This window comes from Equus przewalskii, chromosome 28, assembly GCF_037783145.1.
Source record: "Equus przewalskii isolate Varuska chromosome 28, EquPr2, whole genome shotgun sequence".
In the NCBI taxonomy this organism is placed as follows: Eukaryota; Metazoa; Chordata; class Mammalia; order Perissodactyla; family Equidae; genus Equus; species Equus przewalskii.
Window position 1 is genome coordinate 14,475,979 of NC_091858.1, and position 27,249 is coordinate 14,503,227.

At 38.9% G+C, this 27,249-nt stretch overlaps 1 protein-coding gene across 7 annotated transcripts; it reads right to left on the reverse strand.

Annotated features, from left to right (window-relative positions):
* Positions 1-799: 799 nt before the first annotated feature.
* On the reverse strand, positions 800-26,712 carry ERI1 (exoribonuclease 1). 7 transcript variants are annotated; one of them, XM_070598138.1, is made up of 9 exons: positions 26,101-26,381; positions 25,327-25,447; positions 24,076-24,284; positions 22,294-22,472; positions 18,968-19,178; positions 14,386-14,469; positions 12,914-13,023; positions 10,744-10,858; positions 800-1,926 (listed from the first exon to the last, which is right to left on the reverse strand). In XM_070598138.1, exons 4-9 carry the CDS (start codon positions 22,344-22,346, stop codon positions 1,684-1,686), a joined length of 816 nt encoding a protein of 271 aa, XP_070454239.1. In that variant the 5' UTR covers positions 22,347-22,472; positions 24,076-24,284; positions 25,327-25,447; positions 26,101-26,381; the 3' UTR covers positions 800-1,683. The 7 variants fall into 7 exon arrangements, with proteins under 7 accessions (XP_070454239.1, XP_070454238.1, XP_070454240.1 ...); XM_070598137.1 differs by lacking the exon at positions 25,327-25,447 and having other exon boundaries at positions 26,101-26,412; XM_070598139.1 differs by lacking the exon at positions 24,076-24,284 and having other exon boundaries at positions 26,101-26,409.
* Positions 26,713-27,249: the final 537 nt, after the last annotated feature.

Genomic DNA, 27,249 nt, shown 5'->3' on the forward strand with positions numbered 1-27,249 from the left:
AGTTTACTGTATAAACCTAAAACATCTCAAGTTCCTTGTTTTACTGTACTCCACATGCCTACCCTTGTGCCTTCCGTTAGCCACTTGTTATTCTTTATTATGCAGAATTCTACAACTACACTCAAAGGCAGAAACTCATTCTTTCAAGTAAGAAACCTACAGCACTGCATAGAGAATTGTCATACCAAGAAAAATGTCTACTTTTCTCTTACACATCAGGGTTGGAAACCCCCTATAAAATTCATTCAATTAGGGGCCGGTCCCTGGCCCAGTGGTCAAGTTCACACACTCTGCTTAGGCGGCCCAGAGTTTCATCGGTTCAGATCCTGGGTGCAGACATGGCACCACTCATCAAGCCACGCTGGGGTGGCATCCCACATAGCACAACCAGAGGCACTCACAACTAGAATATACAACTATGTACTGGGGGACTTTGGGGAGAAGAAGGGAAAAAAAAAGAAGACTGACAACAGATGATTGCTCAGGTGCTAATCTTTAAAAAAAAATCATTCAATTATAATATATAAATCATCAAAATAAAGTAGCATTATAACTATTAAAAAGTAAAAGAAAAAAAGCAAACAATGTCAAAGAAATTGTTCCATGAAAGCCACAGGGAGAAATTCAATTCTGAAACTATTTTTCAGAATTCTGAAAGCATTTTCAGCTTCTAGATAAGAAGAGTTTTATTTTCTCAACTCCATAAACACATTTTTGTTTTTAGAATTAGTTAAAAACTAACTACTTAACATTTAGTGATCACTATGTAAAATCAGTTTTTAATAATAAAAACATAAGATATGGTAGAAAGCATGATTTGACTTTATTAACCTCACTCATAATGTTGAATACAAATGCAAAATTAAGTGGTGACTCCTAATTTTAAGTCTATTTCAAAGCATGGTCTCTTCGATTTAACTATTAGGGCAGACAGGTGTTATGAGAGGGAGGGGAACCAAAAAAACAAGCTCAAAAAACCCCACTGATTTATCTCTGTGTTATAAAGTTTGAGCTACAGCCCTTATATTCCTTTAAACAGTGTTCTCTTCTCACTTTCCATTAATCTCATCAGTAACTGAATTTTTAACCGGACCCTATAATCCATCATGTCTTCCAATTATGAATTGAAAAGAAATCTAAGTAGATATGTGTACAAAGTACTTCATGAAATTTACCACACAGCTCAACTTCACATATAAACTTCAAAAATTAAAAGGACTATGATATTCTTAAAACCCAGAGGCTAGACTAGGCCCACCTTCCAATCTTTTCTGCATTTTAAGAAATGATTTGACCTAATGATGTTAACATAGAAATACATCATATATCTTAGCATCAATAAGATATGACATTCAAAGGGAGAGCCAATAAATCTTTGCATTTTAAAACCAAAAGGAATACATCTTGGACACCTTAAATTATAAAATTCGGTTCTAAGCAGGAACTGTTACCATGTAACAAATACTGCTCATATCAAAAGTGCTGGTGACAAAGAATTTGATATGCCCTTCCCACAAAATCTGCTCATATACATATATAGAGCTATAGCTGTAATAAGATTTTAAATGTTTAAGGTGCTTAAATTTTGCACTGCAGGACTAATCCAATAAGCATTCATCGGCTGTCTCTTTGTAGCAACTCCAGTTAGAGGGAATGATCCACAGGCAAAGGGCAAAAACGCTGTTATTTTCTAGAATGTGGCATTTGTGGAGCTGGAGTGCCCTCTATCGGTAATGAAGAAGACACACTCATTAGCTGTCCTGCGTGCATTTTCTCATTAATTCGGAGTTCACACCCATCCTGAAGCATTCGAACTGCTATTCGGGCAATGTTCTTAGAATCGTCAAGACCACTGTGAGGCCGCCCATCATAATCCATTCCTAGTTTCTCAAGCATTATTGTCAGTTTGGTTTGGCTTCTAGGAACCTGAAAAATAAACAGCTTGGTAAATAATTCTTTAGTATTCTGTAAGTCACTATGAAGTGGAAAAATAAGAAACTGATAATTAACAGTAATAGCTAAATAAAGGTAGGCAAAGGGCAAATACTCCTGGTCAAATGAAGCAAATAACTAACTTACACTCTTGGAGCTTTAAAAAAAAGATCCTAGAGTTTTAGATGAAAATACGTATAAAGAGATGGAATCCTTAAGACATGAAAAGTCTACAGTTTTGTAATTTATATATCATTTATGAAAGGAAATGTACTGTTCTGGATGTCTAAGTTGAAGCTCTCTACCTTTTTAACCCAAACTAATGTGTGTGGTATTTTTCTGTAATATATATTTTCACTTGACTAACTCCTCAGACAGATACACCAAAACACACTTAGCCTTTCTAGATGACTAAAAATAATGAAGATCAAGAAGAAAAGACAATGTCATGGGGTATTTTTCAACCTATTTAAATATCTTCTCCATTTTGATAAATATAAAAATCTCACACACTCCTCCAATTCCAATATGCCTCCCTGCTTTTGAGAAGCACTGTTCTATCTTCTGCACGTCCCTACCAGGAATCAGATTCAAGCTTTACATTCTGTAGTTGGTATAGCTGTGTCACCTATGCATCTTGAAGCCGCAGCTTCATCTGGGAAATGAGAACAACAGTTATACTGCTTATTCACTGGGTTATTGGGAGAATCACAAAGGAAATGACATAAAAGCCCCATAACAAACATCAATAATTATCCTAAGCTGTAATACCACAATGCATTCTGGGCCTTCCACTAATCATCACCTAGAAAATGTGCTTCTAAAAATAACTTTTCCGAAACAGTGAATAACTTACATGAAATGAACTATTCCTAGAAAAACACAATCTATCAACACTGAATCATGAAGAAAAGAGAAAATCTGAACAGATATATATAAAGTAAGGTGAACTGAATAAGTAATGAAAAACATCAAAAACCTTCCAACAAAGAAAAGCCCAGGACCAGACGGCTTCACTGGTGAATTCTACCAAATGCTTAAAGAAGAATTAACACCAATCCTTCTCAAACTCTTGCAAAAAACTGAAGAGGGAACATTTTCTAACTCATTCAATGAGGTCAGCTTTACCCCGACACCAAAGCCAGACAAAGACACCACAAGAGAAGAAAACAAGAGACCAACATCCTTTATGAACATTGGTGCAAAAATCCTCAAGGATACCAGCAAACTGAATTCAGCAGCACATTAAATGGATTATATACCATGACCAAGTTTATTCCTGGAAAGAAAGGATGGCTCAACAAGTGAAAATCAATGCGCCACATTAAGAGAATGAGGGGAAACACCATCAGCTCAATTGATGCAGAGAAAGCATTTGATAAAACTGCATTCTTTCACGATAAAAACACTCAACAAACTAGGAAAACTAGGAAACTACCTCAAAATAACGAACGTCATACATGAAAAACCCACAGTAGAACATCATACTCAATGGTGAGAGGCTGAAAGCTTTTCCTCTAAAACCAGGAACAAGACAAGGCTGCCCACTTTCACCACTTTCATTCAACACAGTATTGCCAGTTCTAACCAGAACAAGGAAGGAAGAAAAAGAAAAGGCATGCGAACGGGAAAGGGAGAAGTACAGTTACCTCTGTTTGCAGATGGCATGATCTTATATGTAGAAACTCTGAAGACTCCACCAAAAACTGTCTGAACTAATAATCAAATACAACAAAGTCACAGGATACAAAATCAACATGCAGAAGTCAGTTGCAATTCTATACACTAACAATGAACAACCCAAAAAGGAAATTAAGAAAACAATTCCACTTCAATAGCATCAAAAAGAAAAAATACTTAGGAATAAATTTAATCAAGGAGCTGAAAGACTTGTACACTGAAAACTGTAAAACGTTGCTGAAAGAAATTAAAGACACAGAAAGACATCTGTGTTGATGGACTGAAAGACTTAATATTGTCAAGCCATCAGTAATACTTAAAATGTTCTAGAGGTTCAATGCCATCACTAAAAAATCACAACAACATTTTTTGCAGAAATGGAAAATCTCATCCTAAAATTCACATGGAATCTCAAAAGACCCCAAATAGCCAAAATAATCTTGCAAAATAAATTGGAGGTCTCACACTTCCTGTTCAAAACTTACTAACAAAAGCTACAGTAATCAAAATAATATACTGGCATATCGACATATTGACCAGTGGAATATAATAGTGAGCCCAAAAATAAACAAACTCTTAACTGATTTTTGACAAAGGTGCTGAGACCGTTCAATGGGGAAAGGACAGTTTTTTCAACAAATGGTGCTGGGAAAACTGGATATCCACACACAAAAGAATGAAGTTGGACCTTTACCTTACACCATATATAAACATTACCTCAAAATGGATCAAAGACCTAAACCTAAGAACTAAAACTATAAAACTCTTAGAAGAAAACACAGGGGAAAAGTTTCATGACACTGGATTTGGCAATGATATATTGGATATGACACCAAAAGCACAGGCAACAAAAGAAAAAAATAAACTGGACTTCATCAAAATTTAAAACTTTTATATATCAAAGGACACTATCAACAGAGTGAAAAGGCAGCCCACAGAATGGGAGAAAATATTTGCAAATCATATATCTGAAAATGGAGTAAGAACCAGAATATATAAAGAATTCCTAAAATTCAACAACAAAAAATCTGATTAAAAAATGGACAAAGGATTTGACATTTCTCCAAAGAAGATATACAAATGGCCAATAAGCACATGAAAAGATGTTCAGCAGGGGCTGGCCCCGTGGCCGAGAGGTTAAGTTCGCGCGCTCCGCTGCAGGCGGCCCAGTGTTTCGTTGGTTCGAATCCTGGGCGCGGACATGGCACTGCTCATCAGACCACGCTGAGGCAGCGTCCCACATGCCACAACTAGAAGAACCCACAACGAAGAATACACAACTATGTACCGGGGGGCGTTGGGGAGAAAAAGGAAAAAATAAAATCTTAAAAAAAAAAAAAAAAAAAAAAGATGTTCAGCATCATTAATCATTCTGAAAATACAAACCAAAGCCACAATGAGACACCACTTCATACCATTAGATAGCCATTATAAAAAAAAGGAAATAGAAAATAAGTGTTGACAAGGATATAAAGAAATTGGAACCCTTGCGCATTGCTGAAGAGAATGTAAAATGGTGCAACCACTGTGCAAAAACAGTATAGGAGTTCCTTAAAAAATTAAACAGAGAATTATCACATGATCCAGCAATTCCACTTTGGGGTCTTCCCAAAGAATTGAAAGCAGGGACTCAAAGAGACATTTGCACATCCATGTGCACTGCAGCATTATTCACAAAAGCCAAAGGGTAGAAGCAATCCAAGCGTCCATTGACAGCTGAATGAATAAAAATATGGTATATATATACATACAATGGAATATTATTTGGCCTTAAAAAAGGTAGGAAATTCTCAAACAATGGTATATATTTAGCCTTACAAAGGAAGGAAATTTTGACACATACTACAACTTGCACAAACCTTGAAGACATTATGCTAAGTGAAACAAGTCACTCACAAAAGGACAAATACTTTTTTTTTTTAATTGAGTTAAGGATAGGTTACAATCTTGTGAAATTTCTGTTGGACATCATTGTTTGTCAGTCGTGTTGTAGGTGCACCACTTCACCCTTTGTGCCCACCCCCACCCCACCTTTCCCCTGGTAGCCACTAATCTGTTCTCTTTGTCTACATTTTTAAATTCCTCATGAGTGGAGTCATACAGAGATTGACAAAAGGACAAATACTATTGATTCTACTTACATGAGGTACCCAGAAGAGTCAAATTGATAGATACAGAAAGTAGAACGGTAGCTGACAGGGGTTGGAGGAAGGGGTCATAGGGAGTTACTGTTTAAAGGGCACAGAGTTTCAGTTTTGGAAGATGAAAAAGTTCTGGAGATGGATAGTGGTGATGGCTGCATGACAATATGAATGTTCTTGATGACAGTGAACTATACACTTAAAAATGGTTAAAATAATACCATGTCTACTCAGACAAGGGAAACAAAAGAAAAAATACACAAATGGGACCACATGAGACTAAAAAGCTTCTGCAAGGCAAAGGAAACCATAAACAAAACGAAAAGACAACCCACCAACTGGGAGAATATATTTCAAATCATATATCTGACAAGGGGTTAATGTCCAAGGAGACAGATTAGTGTTACCAGAGGGGTTGGTGGAGGGCAAAAGGGGTAAAGGGGCACATATGTATGGTGACAGAGAAAAACTAGACTATAGGTGGTAAACACGACGCAGTCTACAGAAACTAACATATAATAATGAACACCTGAAATAATACAATGTTGTAAACCAATATGACCTCAATTTTTAAAAAAAATGATTAAAATGGTAAATTTTATGTTCTGTACATTTTACCACAGTAAAAAAAAATCTCAGAGATAAAATGAAAAGTCCTGGATAGTGCTAGAAAAATAGTTAACTCTATTACACAAAGGCCAGTTCATTCGATCATGTTTAAAATGTAAACTGTGTGAAAACCTGGATAAAGAACACATCAGCTTCACACTTCCTCTGGCCTAGCAAGGAAAAGTGTTCAGCTAGGTGTCTGACTTGAAAGGTGAGTGGCAGGAAACTAGGCGGCCAGATTTTGCCAAGAGGTTTGAAGAAGAGCTGCAAAAACTAGCCTACTTAGCAGATACGTTCATCACATAAACCAACTGAATAAGTGCCTGCAAGACCCTGGAGAAACCATGTAACTTCAAGTGACAAGACTCTTGGATCTGAAAGGAAATGGAGTCTTTGGAAATATCATAGTGCAAAAGGAAATCTTAAATATTCACGCTTTTGTGTGCGCTTGATAGTGAGGAAAGCTAATAGCAAGTCTCAAGACTTACTGAAAGCCACCTGGAAAACTGTAGAAAATGAGTATTTTCTTCTCTTTCAACACCCGACTAGACTAAACAAAGGACCTTATCTCTGAATCTTCTGCTCAGCCTGAGAATTTGACTTTGAGAAAAGAGCTTTGTAAGGTAGTCTGACAGCACACTGGAGATGAGACTGACTGATCTGCTGCTAGAAAAGTTGTAGATTTCTGCAAAAGAAGAGGGTCCTGTCATTTACAGGAAAGCAATGAACATTTCACTGCATTTTTCAACTTCTTATATGTGTAAGCAAGCTTTTTCTTGCTTAACAACATGAAGAGCAAGGGCAGGACTCTAATTTCAGTGGAAAATGAAATGCCTGTGAGCTCATCTCAAATTTATCCCAAAATTGAGTTATCTGTACAGAAAAAAAAAAGAACAAAAACAAACTCAGGTTTCACCTTAAAGAGATATATTTCATTCTTTACTTTTACTTCAAAAACATTTTAATTTGTATATAGAACTATAAAGGAAGTAAAGAAACTAACACATTTGGGTAATTTTGTAAAAGGTAACCCTACATTTGAGTCTGATCGTGCCAGAAAGAAACTTTTTTATTTTCTAAAATGATGTGTAAATTATGTCTTAAGGCTGTATTTTTATTCATATTGCTCCAGCACACTTACAGAAAAAAATCAAACTTTATTTTAAGTTTAAGCCAGTTATTTAACAGGATGTATGACATTTGCCTTATAAGTTTTTTAAGTTTATGAAAAAGAAAGAAAGAGATTAATTTCAAGCTTAATTATCCATCTCCACCCTCCAGTCCCAAGAAACGCTGGGTAAAAAGTCACTTTTAATTTTACAAAGGAGAAAAGAATACTTTGTACATATCATATACCAAAGACCATACCTTGTTAGCACTGTATACAGCACATATTTGTGATAAGACTTTTGCATCTACTTGAATAAGGCAAACCAAAAAAAAGAAGAAGAAAAACATTTAAAAAGGAAAACATAAGTTTCTTCAACTTATACTACTAACTGGCATTATAGTTGATATCTGTTATGAAGAGGAGAAAATCATGCAGAAAAGAGCAGCCTAAGAAATTGGCCAACACAAACAGATCCACAGAAAAACACTATTCTCTACTCAAAAGAGCACTGGCAATTTTACTGCCTTAATATATCTAGAACTTTCTGATCACTCTAATGCACTGCGAGCTGTAGATGTTTTTATGCAGACCTGAAAATTATTTTATGGTTTTGTTAATTATTAATAATTATCTTTAGAATAAATTATTCCTCTTAGTGAAAGGTTCGAAAAAGATGCCCTAATATAAGAATGCATTACCACCTGGGAGTTGTAGTAAAAAAAAAAAAAAAAAAAAAAAACACCTAAAGATGATCAAGCCCCTATAAATTTACATGAAATACACAAGAGAGAGGCACATTTAAAACCAAATCACAGGATACAATTAGCAAAATCCAAACTATGGGAAACTCTACAGGACAAATGGCTCAGTTTCTTAAAAAAAAAAAAAAAATGGCTAGAGGGAAAAAGGAGGTGGAAGAGGAACCAACTGCAAATGTGTGGACCTTATTCTGATCCTGATTCAACACACAAAAGGTAAAAGAAAATGAACTATTTATGATAATTTGATGACATTAAGGAATTAATTTTTTAGGTGTGATAATGGTATGGTGGTGATGTTTTTTAAGAGTCCTTATCTTTCCGAGTTAAGTCTTGAAATGTTTACAGATCAAATGAAATAATGTTTAAGATCTGCTTCAAAAGACTAAGGAAAGGGGAAAGCAGGTGGGGATACAGATGAAACAAAGTTGGCCATGAGTTATCACTGTTAAAATGGGGTCACCAGGGTTCATCAGACCTGTCTACTTTTGTACATGGTTGTAATTTTTTATAACCAACTATTTTTAAGAGATCACAAAATGAGTGAAAAGATACATCCACTAAAAGGAAAAAATATTTATCAAATACAATCAAGAGAATAATATCCAAAATAAGGATCTACAAACCAATAACAAAAGGACAAACCACCCAATTTTTAAAAAGTGGGTAGAAGATTTAAACAGGGACATCACAGAAGGAAGAAATTCAAATGGCTAACAAAGGAAAAGGAGCCCAGCCTCATGAGTAATTAAGCAAACACACATTAAAACCTCAATGAGATGGCAATTACACATCCGTTAGATTTACAGTGAAAACATCCGGCAATACCAGATTCTGGCAAAGACCCACTGGAGCAACTGTAAATTCACACTCTTCTGGTGAGAGTGCAAACTGCTACAATCTCTTTGGAAAACTATTTTTGCATTATCTAGTAATGTCAATGATGCACACATCCTATTACCCAGCAATTCCACGCCTAGATTTATACCCTGGAGAAATGAGTGTACACAGACAGAAGACAGGGACAAGAACATTTACAGGAGCACTGTTCACAAAAGCCCAACTGAAAACCACTCAAACGGCCAAAGTAGAAGAGAGAAACTCTGGTATATTCACACAATGGAATTCTACACATAATAAAATAACTGAACTACAGCTACACACATGACATGGAGGAATCTCACACAATTTTGAGAAAAAAAGCAAAATAAACAATACAGCCAGTATGATGCTAATTATATCATGTTCAAAAACAGGCAAAACTAAACTATATGGTAAAAGGATAAACATATAAATATTAAAGCTCTAAGGAAAAACAATAAAATGATTCCCATGAAGGCATGGCTTATGGGAACTCTGGGAGAAAGGAAGGGGGTTAAGTGGGTGGAAGTCACCAGGGATTTCACTCAAAACAAACTGTCACATTCGACTTTTCTGTATACATAGTTCTCAATTTTAAAAGTGCTAAAACCACAAGAAAAAAATGCTTTGAAGAAAATGCACCTTTTCTCCTGAACTTACTTTAGGATGTGCTTCACGAAAATGAGGTGGTAAGGGGAGAAAGAAGACCCAACACAAGATCTAACACACAACAGAGAAGCACAGGAAACCTCCTACGCGACTTCACAAGAAGCCTGAAGAACACACAGCTCAGATCACAAGACGATTAAACCTTCAGGAAGGTAGTTGCCAAGGGAAAAAAAGAAAAGGAAAAAAGAGAAACTGACAGACCACTAGAGTGTTTTGAGTACTGACAAGTGATTTACAGTTTGACTGGAGAGCAACGGGACAAGAAAACAACTAAAGAAGTTAATTATTAACTCTGGGGCAAGGCTGTGAACACTCTCTAGTCACAGGAATGTCAACACTGAATAATGGTTGGATTTAAAGGTAATGTAACTGTATTAGAAGGACGCGGGGAGGGGAAGGTCATGCAGGAATGGTGGCTTTTTAATAGAGCTAAATCTTCATTACCCATTGCAGGAACTTAACAGATAGCTCAAACTGAAAACTCACCAAATAGCATAAACATATAATTTAGAAATATAAAGGTTACTAGTATACGAAATAGCTTTCAAGAGCTCAAAGTGTTTGCCTCAGGAGAACAGGGACTGGTGAGGGCCAGGGCGAAAGACTGCAGTTTGTCCTAAGCTTTGCGATACTGTTTTAAAAATGTACATGATACCTAGGTATCAACTTTGATAAAATTAAAGTTCAGTGGGGAGCATTTGTTCCACAAACAATCTACATATTGAACACCCCTATGGTTTCAAAGCTCTGTTATCGAAGATCACGTATATATAGTTAACCCATTTAAGTCATAGTACGAATGAGAAAAATAGCTTAACTTTCTAAACTCATATGAACATAATTAATTTGGAATCTGAAAAGTAACAACTAATTATATGGCCTTTTTCTGTGAAAAGCACCCAGTAAATCACGTTATGTACAGGTAAGATATAATAAATTTATCATCAAGAGCAATGTAGTCAATAAAATATAGAAATTTTACCTTGTAAAAGTTTCCATAGGACTTTCGAATATTGATCCACTTTTTGGCAAAAGGAGGATATTTGAGCCTGCTTAGCCGGCACTGAATGTTCAGGAACTTACTCATATCCCACGAACTTAAAAATCAAAAACAGGGAAAAAAATGGATAAAATAAATGCTATACTATTCTTACAAATGAGTATGTTAAGTCATTCTATTTTTTATTTACACATCACCTTATATTCACACACAACATTAAGCTTAGAAAATTAACCTCTCTTCCTCCAAAATACTAATACAAAAATAACCTTTAAAAAAACAAAGAAAAGTAGAAGTCAGGTGAATTAAATTTTTGCCACAAACTGATTAATTGTTATTAGGCTCAGCTTGGTCATTTTTATGGTTCTGATTACCTGGGCAGATCTCTAGTTTGTTGAGTATTTTTTCATAATTCTAAAATAACTCTGCTAAGCTTACTTTTAATGCCAGGTTTATATTAGGAAATTCTTTGAGGGTGTGCTTTGAAATAAAACAAAAATCAAAAACATGAACAAAATACTCGAAAGAGACAAAAGTAGTTGGTATCAAGCAGGTAGAATATAATTCGTTCTGCTACAGTGTCAGTTTCTATAACACTCATCATCCCATGGAGGTAGGGGAATACTGGCTGTATAGCGTGGCAACTGTGTTGGTTCATACATGGTTCTTTCTAGGCAGATGGAGTCAGAATAACAGCAGTAGGAATTATAACCTTCAGCAGGAAAGAAAAAAAGCTCTCAACTCAGCTGCTGCACTGACAACAGGAGTATTTTCAAGTGCATTTTAAGAAAATTAAAAACAAGTGCCCGTCCACAGGATCCTGCTGCTTCTGTGCATTTGTAAGATCCTCGGGGGCAAACGTCCACCTACCCTGCGCTGCTTTCCCGGGCTGTCCAAATTGCTTCTAGAGGTACTCATTATTGGTTTTTTAATGCTCTGGTTACAAAATTGCACAGGTTTTGATGATCTGCCCCAAAGTATGAGGTTTTTACCGAGTCGCACATACTGTGTTATGACAGAAACACCCGTATGCTTGAGCAGAAGCGCTGCTCATTCAGGTTTAAAATCAATAATAGATTTCTAAAGAGGTCTATCAACATTTTCCCAAACTTCCATTTCAAAACACAACAACGATGTGATTAAATTCCGTGTTCTTCTCCTCCTGTATGTGAGGGCTTCTAAACTTGTCACGAGGGTGACATCCCAGCTTCAGCGCACAAACTGTCCACAGTCTGAAACAGAAGTGCGTTAGGACTTTCTTCAATCTCAACAGCACCATGGGACAGGAGCTGCCCCAGCACAATGCCGTAATCCTTGTTTCAAGCGCTCTCATCTGCCCAAGTAGCCTGTCGTTTAACAAATGCTTTCTGAGAACGTATTTTGCGCCCAGCACTCCAGTAAGCATTATGGAAGACTATCAAGGAGCAAAGTCCACACTCTGAAAGGATTTTTCATCTCCTTGCAAATGTAAGTCTTACAAACATAAAGTTGAGATATCAGAATATTTAGTCAGATGTCAACATGAATGGTACATATAGACGCTATAAGACTGCCAAGAAAGAAAAGATCAATGAGTTCCAGTGTTTGGAGTAAACAGAAGGTGGGCTTTGAATGACGACAAAGAAGCAGTCAAGGATGAGCGCCTTCCTTCCAGTAGAGAGGAAAGCATGAGCGAGTACATAGAGAAGGGACAAACCCTGTGACTCACAGCCAGCCTGACTGGGGTGAAAAAGAACGGCTGGTGGATATGGTTGCACAGGTGGGGCAGGATCAGATGAGAGAACCCTGACAGCCAGACTGAAGAGTCTGGACTTTCTGAGCAAGAAAGTGTCCTGATAAAAACAGAGTTTTAATAAAGTTACTTCAGTTTCACATGTTAATATTTATCTTTCTCTAGTCTTCTAGATTTCCCAATTAGACCATTATCATTGCTTTCCCTCCTCTCTTTGATCTCTAATTTAACAGGAATAATTTAACTAGTTAAATTAGTTTAACTAGGAATAAGAACATGAAAGGACAAGTACTGTCTCCTGTGAGGGACTCTAGCATCTTTACTAAATAATATTTTTATGGTTATTCTGAAAGTAAAATGAGTAAGGACATCTTTAATCTTACAAAGTCGATTAAAAAGATAATTTCCCTAAATACGTACCCATCCGTTAATATGGAATATTTATACTTGGTTCCTAGTTCCTTCAGTTTCATCCAGTCAACTACCTTTCTTAGTACCTGAGGGAAGGTATCAGCTCCGTCTACCAGATCCTGAGGAGACAAAGTAAACTTTATGAAACTCACGGTAGCTACACGTAGTCCTACAAAACCCAACACAAACACCGGATGGAAAGGAACAGAGAGAGAAAGTCTTCTGTGATGTTTAAACTCTTCATGATTTCTGCGGTGGAGATCCACTAACACTTTATTTTTAAGACAATTAAAAAGTGTTTATAGCCAAGTATTAGAGACTGTTTCCAACTGAGGTACACAATCCTCCCCAAACGAAGATTTAAGATCATCCCCAGTGGCTCTTTCTTCAGGCCTCAACCTGGCGGCTCACTGATCCTCCGGAGCGGAGAAAGGGAACTCTGCTCAGCTGGAAGCCACAGCCCTCCCTCTGAAGGGGTCCCCCCATCCCGAAGCTCACCTCTTCCCACGACACACGCACACTGCTGTCAGACTCAGCCTCCCAAAACGGAAATCTGCTCCACCACAACCCTTCCATACTCACAGTCCTCCCAACACCCCACCAGGCTTTCGGGATAAAAAGACACAAGACTCTTCACAACCTGGCTTGCCTCTGCCCTTCACTTTAGCTTTATTTGTGACCATTTTCTTATTAGCCCATACACACCTGAATCATTCCAAACTACCTACAATTGCACCCTTCACATCTGAAATACCCAGCTCTTCTTTTCTGCCTATTACCTATCACGATGGAGCCCAAGCTCGGCAACTTGAAGAAGTGTTTCCCAGGACAGCCCTCCATTCTCTCTGTCATAGGAAGACCTTTGTATAGGTGCCCATAGTACCCCAATCAAACACCGAATGACTTGTCAGTCTTCCTAATCATATTCTGACCACCGGTTTAATCTGTCTGTCCTCCTGATTAGAGATCGTTAAGTGAGCTGAGGAGAGGGACTGACTTGATCATCTCTGTTCCCGTGGTACCCTGGCAAATATTATAGTAGGCGCTCAAATATTTGTTGAGTGAATGAACGAATAAATAAGGGAACTAAGTAAATGATCCTAGGGCCTACCACATTAGAACACAACTAAAAATCAGAGACCTAAGGAAAACTGAGCTATAGTCAGGTTCTAAACAGGCACACTTTAAAACTTTATCTCCAAGTTCAGCATAGTAACATTGACTTTACTAATGCTCCCAACACCTGAGACCTTCAGATTCATTGTTACAAACCTTAAAAGAAAAGGCTGAGAAAAATTTTACCAAGTGTAAAATGTGCTTTTCTATTTTTTAAAAATTAAAATACGAAGGATCTTTACCAAGCAAGGAAAGTATCACATTAATTTAAACTGTTTACAACAACAATTTTGAAAAACTATGAAATAAATCCCTAACTTCGAAACTTCTTTCCAACTCTAGAAAAACGAACACAGAATTATAACCTGAGTAATTCCAGTTAGATTGATGCAGAAATCAGAAAGCTGTGTGTTAATCTCTGGTCTCACATACTGCTGAAACGTATCTTCCTACAAGGGAAAGACAGGAAGTTAAAGCATTTCCTGTGACTTAAGATACATGACACATGATACATGACAAATTCAGCCACACGCGGTTGTAATTTTATAGGTGCTCATGACATAGACCTTTCTAGAGTTTTAACAATTTAAGGATAATTCCCTACTCCCAAAGCACTCTAATTTTTTTAATTAAAAAATTGTTCCAGGGGCCGGCCCCATGGCCTAGTGGGTAAGTTCCCGTGCTCGGCTTCAGTGGCCCAGGGTTTTGCTGGTTCAGATCCTGGGTGCGGACACGGCACCTCATCAGGCCATGCTGAGGCGGTGTCCCACATGCCACAACTAGAAGGACCCACAACTAAAATATATAACTATGTACTAGGGGGATTTGGTGAGAAAAAGCAGAAAAAAGAAATTGTTTCATACCTTAAAAAATTTTAAGATAAAGCAAGTGTCTAAAACCAAGCCCTCAAACCAAAATTTAAATGAACATTTCGTGAGGAGCAAAATGTTGATAATTTTGTTTGTAGTATTTTGAAACTGTAAAGTCTATTAACACAAGCTCTACTTCAAGATACTAAGAGCTTTTCAAATAATAAATTCTTTTGAAGAAATGCCAGTCTTCAGTTATAAGAAATTAGCTCCAGATTATTGCTCTCATTTACTCCTGAATAGTCCTTATTTTTATGTTAAGATTCCATTAAACTGAATTCTGAATAGTCCAAATTTGACTATATATGTGGTAGTTTAAAGGGTGACAATACTGTATTTTTTAGCAATTTTTCACTTCCTCAAGAAGCTGTCAAGCTTGCCTTCTTACTTTCTGCTCACAAGCACTCCGTGAACTCAGTGCAGCCAGTGTGGTTATCAGCAGACTCAGGCCGCCAGCTGCCTTTTCCTCTAACCCCAAATCAGATCACACTAAGTCATGTGTTAAACATTAAGGACAATTTCAAAGCCTGAAGATTTGCAGGCATCAACTGTTAATAGCAGGCAGATATGGCGAAAAAGACAAAGAGTATTCTTTGTAGAAGATGAAAGAATTAAGAAAAATAAATGCTCATCTTTCCTACGCATAAATTCTTTTTACATACTATTAAGCAGATGAATTATATATGTATTTACTAACAACTGTAAAACAGCAAAATTAAAGAACAGCAAAGAACACTTCAACTTCAAAAGTTTGATGCTCTTTACTTACCAGACATGTTGGAAAAGGAAAAATTCTACTTAACTGAATTTCATAGATAAATGAAGTCTACATTCTTTTAAGTTTCAAAATTTTGTTTATAATTTTAAATGAAAATCTTTCAAAAATATAAGGCAACTTCCCTTACCATTACAAGGAGGTAATACTAAGCATAACATTAATGAAATCTGACTCACTATTTAATACTTTGAACAGAATGATGCTATAGAGAACTATGCATTCATTGACCAAATATTTAATAATCACTTAAGTAAATTACATAGTAAGCCAAAAAATGAAGTAGGTAAGAGGGCTCAGAAACACTGGGTGTGTGGGGGTGGTTAAGCTACACTATTAGATGACCAGTTAGGCTTTATTTAGAAGGTGAGAGTGGAAGGGAGGGAAGGGAGGGAAGGGAGGAAGGGAGGGAGGGAGGGAGGGAGGGAGGAAGGGAAGAAGGAAGGGAGGAAGGAAGGGAGGGAGGGAGGGAGGAGGGAGGGAGGGAGGAAGGAAGGGAGGAAGGGAGGAAGGGAGGGAGGGAGGAAGGGAGGAGGAAGGGAGGGAGGAAGGGAGGGAGGGAGGGAGGAAGGGAGGGAGGGAAGGAAGGGAAGGGAAGGAGGGAGGGAGGGAGGGAGGAAGGGAAGAAGGAAGGAAGGGAGGGAGGAAGGGAAAAAGGAAGGAAGGGAGGGAGGAAGGGAAAAAGGAAGGAAGGGAGGGAGGAAGGGAGGGAGGAAGGGAGGGAGGGAGGGAGGAAGGGAGGAAGGAAGGGAGGAAGGAAGGAAGGGAGGGAGGAAGGGAGGGAGGAAGGGAGGGAGGAAGGGAGGGAGGAAGGAAGGGAGGAAGGGAAGAAGAAAGGAAGGGAGGGAGGAAGGAAAGGAAGGAAGGAAGGGAGGGAGGGAGGGAGGAAGGAAGGGAGGAAGGGAGGGAGGGAGGAAGGAAGGGAGGAAGGGAGGGAGGGAGCATGGGAGGGAGGGAATTAGCAGCAGGACCTCTGCAGGAAAGAATTAGAGCTAAAGCCCTGGGAGGGGAGAGGGTGGAGCACACCTGGCATTTTTGAGAAACAGCAAGCAGGTCAATATGGTGCAATCAAGTAACAATAGGCCAGATCATATAAGGAATATGACTTTTACTCTAAGTTAACTGGGGAGCCACTGAAGGGTTTTGAGCAGAGGAGTGAAATAATCGCTACGGCCACTATGTTGAGAACTGGCTGTAGGGGACAAGGATTGAACTGCAGAGACCAGTTAGATAGTGAACGCAGTAAATCCAGACAGGAAATTATTGGGGCTCACACTAGAGGCAGAGCCGTGCAGCTGAGTGTCTGGTTCTCAATATACGAGCAAACAGGAGTCGCTGTTGGACTGGATGTGTGATGTGAGAGAAACAGAGGAGTCAAGGATGACCACAACGTTTCTGAACTGCGCAATTAGAAAGACAGAGTCGCCATCGCTCAAGCTATGGAAGCCTGGAGATAAAACAGGTTGAGGGTATATTCAGTTGGGGCCATGTTAAGAAACGTGTTTAGGTGTCCAAGTAGAGATATTAAGGAAGCAGTCTGGATTCGGGGCAGAGGTCCAGGTTGAAGACATGTAATTGGAAGTGATGAGCATATAGTTTCTAAAAGCTATCGAACTAGATGATAGATGAGATCATTAAGGGAGGAGATCTATAAAGAGGACCTCGCATTGAACTGGGGCATCTGAGAAGAGGAAGCTGGGAATAAAAGGAGGAACCAGCACAGGAAACTGTGAAGGGGAACCTAATGAGGGTGGAGGAAAATCCAGAGAATGGGGCGTACTGGTAGTCACCTGAAGAAAGTGTTTCAAGGAGACAGTGATCAATTCTACCCGGATTTAGGCAAAGGTCAAGATGACACTGATGAATAATTTTAGTGGAAGAAGAGGACTGAACATGTAACTTCAATCCACAGTGGTGTGGGTTTAAGAGAGAATAGGAGGAAACAGACATAACTTTTTCAAAGAAATCTGCCACATAGGAACAAAGAAATGGGCTAGCTGGCAGGGAAGTGAGATCAAGTGAAGGCTTTTTATGGTGAGAAAAATACCAACATGTTTGTATGTGATGGAAACAATACAGTAGAAAGCAATAAATCATTAATGTCTAAATAAGGGAGGAGAATTGCGAGAGCAACAACCTCGAGTAAGAGAGAAGTGCAATCTACTGAGTTATGTCTGGATGCCAAGATGCCCAGATGATCTTTAATCTGCTTTGGACAACAAAATTAGGTAAACAGGCTGATTAAGAATATAATTAAAAGAGGCTATGAACAATACCAAGAAAAAAATCTATGCATCTTAATGCACAAAGCCTTTTTTTTTTTTTTTTTAAGATTGGCACCTGAGCTAACAACTGCTGTCAATGTTCCTTTTTTTTTTTTCCTGCTTTTTCTCTCAAAATCCCCCTAGGACATAGTTGTATATTTTAGTTGTGGGTCCTTCTAGTTGTGGCATATGGGGCACCGTCTCAGACGAGTGGTGCCATGTCCACGCCCAGGATCTGAACCGGTGAAACCCTGGGCCCCCGAAGCAGAGTGCACAAACTTAACCACTCAGCCCTCGGGCCAGCCCCATACAAAGCCTTGTTATACTTACTCCCAGTGTGGTGGGGGCAACTGGAGATACCACATAAGTAACTTTTGGACATTTGAGATGCTATGATATATCCTCACTCAGATTTTACAAGGCAAACAGTATTATTCTGGATAATTCCCGCTGACTTCCTGAACTAACACTGCACTGACAAGTTTCTAAAGCACATATATTGTATGGCTTAGAAGCCAAGGTTATGAGAGTCGGTTCCCCCATGAACTTTTCACCAGAAAGATGGCCAGTTCTAAGCTGAAAGGCGATGTCTGTAAATTATCAGTTAGACATCAGAGTATAAACCAGTCTACAGCAGCAGTTCTCGATCCTGACTGTGTATCCACTGAGATTTTAAAAAAATGCTGACAGCAGGGGCCCCACCACAGAACAACTAAACCAGAACCTCTGGGACGGAGGCCAGGCATCAGTATTTTCATTTTTTTACTCCCTAGGAGATTCTGATGTCCAGCCAGATATGTGTTCTAAACAAACAGAAAAAACACCCTAATTTTTGCTACTGGAAAAGAAGAGAAGCAGACTCTGAAATTATTTTATTATTGCTTTTCTATTAATCAAGCTGATACAAAGGACACAGCAAAAGCAAAAAGCCCACTTCAGAATTCTAATTCTAGCGAAAACAGCAAATGAGATGCTTCATCTTACTAGCAAACTCCAGAACAGCTGCTAAAATAAAATTAAAATATAACAATTCACTTACTATTTCTAAAGTATGAGTATTCAGTAAAACGACAGGAAATTCAATTATTTCATGTACGAACTCAGGTGGGTTACCCTCTTCACAGGTGGCTTCAAAGTCAATAATACAAATGTAGTCATAGTAACTGTCGGCAGCATTGCTCTCTTTTAACATCAGCTTCTGCTTCTTATAATAGTTTTTCAGCCTCTTCTTTAGTACATCCTTTACTCCCCTAAAAAAATAAGAATAAAATGAACTCTTAGGTGAATCTTACACTCAAGAACCTGAACTCTTACCTGCTGGCACTGGATTGAACACAGTTACAGCATAATTTAGCAAATGTTAGCTAAAATAAATGTAAAGAAAGCAAGACTCAAAGTTAAGTTAGCAAAGAACTAATTAAAATGTTTAATAGAGCATCAATATTTTCCTTTGCAACTAACTTCATTTTTATACTACATAAGAGCATTTTCTCTAATATATACTGGTTCTACAAACCATAAGCCTTGTCAGCATAGACCACCTACAACGCCACACTGCCTTATATACTAAGATGACATACATGATACAAGAACTGAAATTAATATTGCATTATTCTACTGGCCAAATATAAATTTCCGAGTATGAAAATCCAGTTGAATTGAACATATTGTGCTATCTCTTTCCTTTCTTTTGGCTTTTATGGGTTAGACAACTAAAAAAATCCATCCAAATATGAAAGCACTATGAACCCAGTATACAAAGTTGAACATGTTAGCTATTTAACTAGAAAAACTAATTTAGAAGATATGTAGAGTAAACCGTGTCCAGGAGAACACGTCCTATTCAGTAGGTTCTTAACTGGAAGTAGATTTCTTAACTCACCATGGACAGAACAGGATGTAGGAGATTTTAGTATCGTGAGTATTTTTGAAATATATGTCCCACAAACAGTGGGGTGGGGAAAGGGTTGTTCTAACAGATAACAACGGTTGCAGTGGTGGTCACGTTCTTCAAACCATACGTATTTCTTCAAAAAATTAAAAGTCACGACCAATGCTCAGACTTCCTTCAGCATTACTTGGTTGGGTCCGGTAATGGCTTGCAAATATAAAATGGCAGTAAAAATAAGAGGATCTAAATTGCAATTAATGTGTAGTGACAAGTAAGGCATTTTGGTCACATCACCGATGAGTGACTACTTAAAAAAATTGCTTTAACCTTTTGTTTTCCTTTCTACACTACCACTGACAAGCAATTCTACCCATGAAAATACTGATAATTAACCGGTTAGCTGTTTTAAGACAAAGTGTCTTAATGTGTTTATTTGCTTGAGATTTTTCCAAATTACCAACACCTAGGAAAGAAACCCCTTAACCCTTTCATATTAAGGTACTGTGAGTGACCCTTGTGTCATGTGACAGCTTTGGATGACTTTGTCTCAATTTCTCTTTTCTTTCTCTCTTTCTTTTTTGGAGGAACCATACTTTACTAAAGGGTTGCCTGCAAACCTAAGGGCAACACAAACATATAATCAGTTGCTCCAGAGAGAAACTTACATCTTAAACAGTTCTCTTGCCCCTCCACATCCAAATAATCACCATTTTTGCTAATTCCAACTCAGAAAAACATGCAGAATCTGGTTCCCCTTTATTCTCTCTGGTATGGCTCCCATTAGCTTCTTGGACTACAGCAAATGCCTCCATCATCACAACCCTCCTGTCCCCTCTTTACCCTACTTGAGAACTAAGCCCCAAGGCCAATTTCCTGCTGAAATACCTTCAGTGGCTCCCTTCAGTTCACAAGGTAAAATGCAGACTTTAGCATGGAGTTCCTTCACAATTTGACTACGACCCATCATTTCAGTGTCACCTTCAGATGCTCCCCTCCCCACAGTACATCGCATATGACAGACAAAACATACCACAAGTCATTGCCTGCCTATGCGGTGCGCTTTCATCACGTTCTATAACTCTGCTTGTACAACAGCTGAAGAAAAACAAAGATCATGCAGCAGAAAACATACAAACAGAAATTAGGAGTTCTGAGTTCTTTTTGCCTGAAACACCCCCCTCCCCTTTCTGTTTGGCACATCCATTCGAATGTCACCCTTGAATTCCTGAGACAGACTCTCTTCTGTGTTCTCATGTTGTATTTGGCCAGGCCTTCAATGTGGCACTGGTCACTCTGTATTGTGATTACCAGTGTGTTTTTCCAAAAGACGGTGAGCTTTCCACAGCAGGGAATAGATCTGTTTCACCTTTATAACATCAATGCCCAGTGTAGCGCTTAGAATTCAGTTAGTGCTTGTTGAATAAATGGATAGACATACATCTAGATCTCTAGCTCCCATGCAAGTCAGAGTGAGCAACTGATCTTCACACCTGGGAAGGACCGAAATTTTGCTCAGAAAATCTTCCACAGACTACAGATTATATCTTCATAATAGAAAGAGTCAGGGGGAAATGAGGCAAAAATGTTCTTCACGAATTATGATGCAGACAATCTGGAAGGGAAAAGAATATATGTGTGCTCTTTTGAAAAGGAGCGAAGCTCTATTTTAAAGCAAAGAGGGGGAATACTGCTTATAAGAGAGTAAGGATTCAGGGGCACCCAGAAACAAGAACAGTTTTCATCTATTACATGTAGTTAATTTTTTTCTTGATGCCTGGCAGTTCCATTGTCTATCAAAAATCTCTACGTTTTTCTGGATTCTAAAGGCCATTCCTGCCCCATGCCCCAAGTCAAAATAGTGATTTGTTTTGGAAAAAGTTATTAAAAACTTAAGTATGTGTACATCTCATTAAAATACACATACACACACACAAATAGAGTTGGCTAAGCTGCACTGTTTTCTCATTCAATTTACAGTTAAACATAATGTATACTATCATTCTGCATATTTGTAGAAACTAAAATAGGAAAAAAATATTTTACAGTAGGTGAATGACTTTCTTAAATTGCCTGATTTCAAAGAAACTCTCTTTATAAAAATAATACAAATGGACAAAAGGAAAATATTCGATCTCACTAATAAAACAAGATACAATAATCCATCAACCAAATGAACTAAAAAAATTTAAAACATACTTGGCATAGAAAGACAGATAGTCCTAACCACTGCTGGTAGATTGTCAAAATATTCATAGACTTTGACTCAGCAATCCTAGCCTATCACCTAAAAGACGGACAGAAGCAATCAGAGCTGCACACAAAGATTCACGTACAAGAATGTAAATTAGCTGTTACGTAAATTGTTAATAATGGTTACCTTTTTATGTAGGATTACAGATGACTTAAATTTTCAGCGTTTTCACTAGGATGAGCATGTACTACTTTTATAATTTTAAAAAGTGATTTTTAATTACCTGGTTTCAAGCTTGAATTCTGAAAGTTTAGCTCTGAGCTCTTCCTTGCTCATTCTATTAATGCAACCATTCGTAATAGCAATCTCTTTGTAAACTGGGTCACTGAAATCACTTGAATTTGAGGTAATGAACTTAGATCCTTTTGTTTCTTGGCCATCAAATCTACATCGTTGCTTTTTCTACAAAAGAAAAAACGGGATAGCTTATAATTAGTATAAACATCTTGAAGGTTCGAACTCCTGAGGTCTCTTTGTGCTACATGTTCAACCAAAAGTACCTACTGCAGCTAGCGGAGGGAGGGCAGGATAGGAAGAAGAATGTGTTTCTAACACAATTTACCGGGCTCTCTTCTGAGTCATGAGGGTCCTTACAGGCAAGCAAAGTAAAAAGAGCACTGGCTGCTGGGGTCAGAGCCACCTCAGCACAGAGCCCCAGCCAACCATTAGCTAGCAGCATGACCGTGCATAGTTACTTATTAGCCTCTGATCTTCAGTTTCCTTATCTATAAAATAGGGCATAATAATAATAGTCTTAAGTGGCAGTTGGTGTTTGGTAATGATAAACAGTATTTAGGCAAGATTATTATAAGGATTAAATGAGATTCTGTATAGCAAGGCTCCTAATACCATAGCCACAGTGGCTATTAACAGATGGCAACTTATTAGCAACACAGACTGCAGAACAAACCTTTTCACAGACAATACTCTAAAATTTACAAACGAACCAATTTTTAAGTTAATCTTCGCAACATTACGCGTGTATAACTCAGTAACTTTCTGAGAATTTTTTAACCTTTCATTTCACAAAGTGAACAGAAATTCCCCAATATAAAAACAAAATGAACTAGAAATGCAGTTCAAAACTTCCTAGTACCCAAGGTAAAACACATAATTTCCAAAAGTTACAGCTACACCAGTTGCTCAGGAAAATACAGTTACTGTATTATAAACCTTTTCTCTTTTCTTAAACCAAAAATCCGTGTTAAGAAAAAACATGACTCAATTTCATCACTCCACAGGTAGTCCCTGAAATTACTAATATGGTATGTTTCAAAGATTCATTTAAAAGTTAATTATTTTCCACATGCAATGTTACAAACATTAGGTGTTCCAGAATTTTCAAAAACACATTGGTACTTTCTATTAACCCATTTAAAGCTTGTTAAGTTAGCCATAATTGACCACATTATCCCCCTGTGAACTTTATTACAGATTAAGGAGCAGTAACCATTGACAGGCCACAGTCCCTGGCTTAGGACTGATCCTGATGGTTCAGGGACTGTTTCTCACTCTAAACTCTCAATTTAATGCAACACACATTTACTGGAAATGCAATGCTAGGTACTGTGCTCGAGTGCTCAAGAACTGCTCGCTCCCACCCCCTCTGAGGAAGACGTCAACAGTTCCAACACGTGAACTGCGCATTAACTGAAGAATAACTATACTCAATTTCCTTGCTGACAAACAGCTAAAAGACTTTACTACTCTGATCTTTGACTAAAGCTAAGAAAACAATCAGCTTTCAATAATACAATAAATTGACAATACCAGCGTACTTTATCATTAGAATTTAATCAGCATAATTTATCCTTTGTTTTTAAACTTACACTGAATTTTAAACTTCATCTGCAGTCAGCTTAAAATATAGGTCAACACTGAGTAACATCCTGTCTACCAAAACTGTTGTCTCAGTGAATTTAACCAAGTTTTCTCGACGCTAAATCCTCTGTCTGATTCACTTGCTTAATCCTTATCTAAAACTGTAGCTACAAACATTACCCACAAGTAACACTCAGGCCTCTTCTAGCATGTTATAAAGCAGGATTTCTGTAAAGATCGGCTTCCTCTCCTCGGTCTAACTCCAGCCCTGTTCCTCCAGTGAAGTTCAGGGCACAGCCAGGGTCCAGGTCTCAGCGATCAATTCGTATTTCCTCTCAAATGTCAGGTCTACACTAATGGTGTCCACAGAAAGATGCTTACTTAAGCCAAGTGCTAAGGAGCAGAAAGAAAATATTAAAAACCCTACAACGTATTGTTAATCTACAAAAACAAAATTAGTTTACTAAATAATACATACATTGACAATGGCATCCTCCCCAATTCTATGCCCATCTGTCACATGTCACATACAGTACTGGCCATACAATGAGAAAGTGGCACAGACTCCACAGCACAGGGAGGAATATCCACCTTCTCAGTACTGTGGGATTTCGCAATTTTCATGTGTCCAAGTAAGTGGTTGTACGGTTTATATTATCCCAAATAAGAGAATCTGTACATTAGGGAGCGTGACCATGAAACTCTTTAATACCAAACAGAGGCTTACCAACTATATTGTGAAGTACTTAAGTGTTGTTGAACATAAATATGAGTTACACATTTTCTTTTACAAAAAGATAGAGGTATTCCAAAATTGTCATTTTCTGTGATGAAAAAAGGATAGCTTGATCCTTAGAGTTGTTTTTTTAACAAACACAATTTGTTGTTTCAAGATGAAATATGTTTTAACAATAAGTTAGATAGTAACTGCTTATCAAAAGAAACTTTTTCTGTGGCAAAAGAAAATAGAAGTTATTTTATTGTCCACAAAAAACTGCATCATCTATTAAAAAAAAACAACTCTGCATCTGCACACTAAGAAACAAAACTTAGATGCAGAATTTAACTTGATTAAAATTCTTCCAAAGGAAGAATTCTGATAAAATTTGAACATATATGTTAAAAATATAAAAATGCAACATTTATTAGTTTACAAAATAATCGACATTAGGGATAATACAAATTCAGTTAGCCGACTTCCAACAAAAAACTCTGCTTAATTGAGGTTTTTTTAAAAACCTCTATCATTGATTAAGAGCATCCAACAATAGGTTTTTAACAAATATGACAGTCACTAAAACCAATTCGGAACATAGACCCAGGCTTTAAGTCATTATATCTCAAAGCTTCAAGACTTTCAAATATAATGAAGCATACTCAATCACACGTCTCTTATTAAAAAGAAACTTGAAAAATTATTTTTAAAGTGACTTACACGACGATGTTACACGATGAGATACTCACACACTGAGTACCTCAGACTGAAGAGGGAGACGCGGTGGAAGAGCGGTTCTTTAAAGAGGAGGGATGTGGAAGGCCTCTTTGAAAAGCAATACCTTAAGGAGAACGAGATAACTATGCAAAGACCCAGAGGAAGAGCATGCAGCACCAAGGCAGCATACAAAGACCCCAAAGAGAAAGACTTTCCACCATAAAAGGTGGCAAGGAAGCCAGGCGCAGAGGGAGCAATAGGGAAGCACTGTGCGCGATGCAGTTAGCGATGCAGGCGGCGGCCAGGTCGTGCGGGGCAGCACGCTGGAGACGAAGGAGTAACCCGGACAGATTGATGTTATGAAAGGACCATCCCAGCTGCTGTGCGAAGAACCGGCTGCAGGAGGAGGAGCAAGAGCTAGGCAGCCAAGTACCCACTCTAGGAGGGGCTCAACATTTGTTTGATATTAATAATAATAATAATAAAACACCAATATTGGTATCAGATTATTTACAATCCGCAGCGCTGGTCAAAATAACTATATTCGTTAACTAAGATGAGTAAACAAGTTTTAAGCGCGTTTTTACAATTTTGCCTCTGTAACTAGGAACTACCAGAGAACTGTCAAAATCATTAAGAAAATCAGTCATACACTATGTCTATGTGAGATAGCAGTAAATGGGCAAAAATCAAGGACCAAGCTCCAACTAAGAGGCACAACCACCTTCTGTTAAGGCTGGAATGAGACAGGCTTAAAGATCATAAAAAGTGACATACCTGCAGCATACGATGCGATTTGTTTAAAAATAGCCTACCAATTACCTACAAAGACTAGACAGAACGACCGCAGCGACACCACGCACGGAATGTTTACAGCAGGATTCCCACTCAAAACTCAGAAAACCACAGTCTCGACTGTTCACGCTCATCCAGGAAGTAATCCCGACCACAGGGGCTCAATGACAACCACCCCGAGGCACGGTCCCGGAGCTGGGGACAGGGACGGCGGCCGGGGCTGGGCTCCGAGGCGCGCGGGCGGCGCTTCCCGCGGGCCACCCGAGAAGCAGGGGGCGCGGGCGGGCTCTCACCTCGGCGTTCGGCGGCCGCGGCTCCTCCCCACGCTCCGGCCGCGGCTCCTCCTGCCGCGCGGGGGCCACGGCCTCGCCGCCGGGCTCTTTGCTCTGCTCGTCCTCCATGCCGCGGGTCTCGGAAGAAGCGAGCCGCCGGCGCCCGGCCCGCGCGCCCTCTCACCGGCCAAGTCCGAACGCCGCGCCGTTCTCCGTTGAAAAATTACCGGGCTCGCGTTCCCGCGGCGGCGGCCACACAAACTCGAGCGGACACCTCCCACTTCCGGGAGCGTGCGGCGTCCCCACGCCGCGCAGGCGCAGTGGGCTGGCGCGAGCGCATCGGCCGCCGGGGAGGGAGAATGAAAGGCGGGAGCGCGCGGGAGGCGGGAGACGCGAGGTGGGGAGGGCTCAGAGGTCCCCGCGCGCGCAGGCCGGGGGTCCTGTGGAGGGTGCGCAAGAGGCTTGCTTCGAGTCCCTTGGGGCACTACCGGAGTAAACGATCCCACCCACGGTTCCTGAGAAGAAAAACGAGGGGGACCCTATAGGAATTTAAACCATAGCAAATATTTAGAAAACAGCGTACATTTCCCATAAGAAGTGCAAGACATCCGCTTCTGGACAAGACGAGGAAATGGGTCTGGACTTAGTAGAACACTGAACTAGATACGTGAACCGACTGTTTTGAAACCCTGGACAACAGGCAGTTCTGAACTGTTAGACCTGGGAGAAAAAAAACGAATGAGAGGAGCTGTGCATCACCCTGGCTTTCTGCCTAGAGGCCTGATCAGCAAATGGCAAGCAGTAGGATATTGGAGTATACGAGGAAGCCCGTTTGGTGTAAAACTAAGTCCTCCTGACC

Coding starts and splice junctions, on each gene's coding strand:
- ERI1 (XM_008515937.2), bottom strand. CDS start 26,519: ATGGAGGACGAGCAGAGCAAAGAGCCCGGCGGCGAGGCCGTGGCCCCC. Junction 10,859..12,913: donor TATTCCATATTAACGGATGG/GTACGTATTTAG, acceptor TTGATTTTTAAG/TTCGTGGGATATGAGTAAGT. Junction 1,927..10,743: donor CCTATGGAAACTTTTACAAG/GTAAAATTTCTA, acceptor TTTATTTTTCAG/GTTCCTAGAAGCCAAACCAA.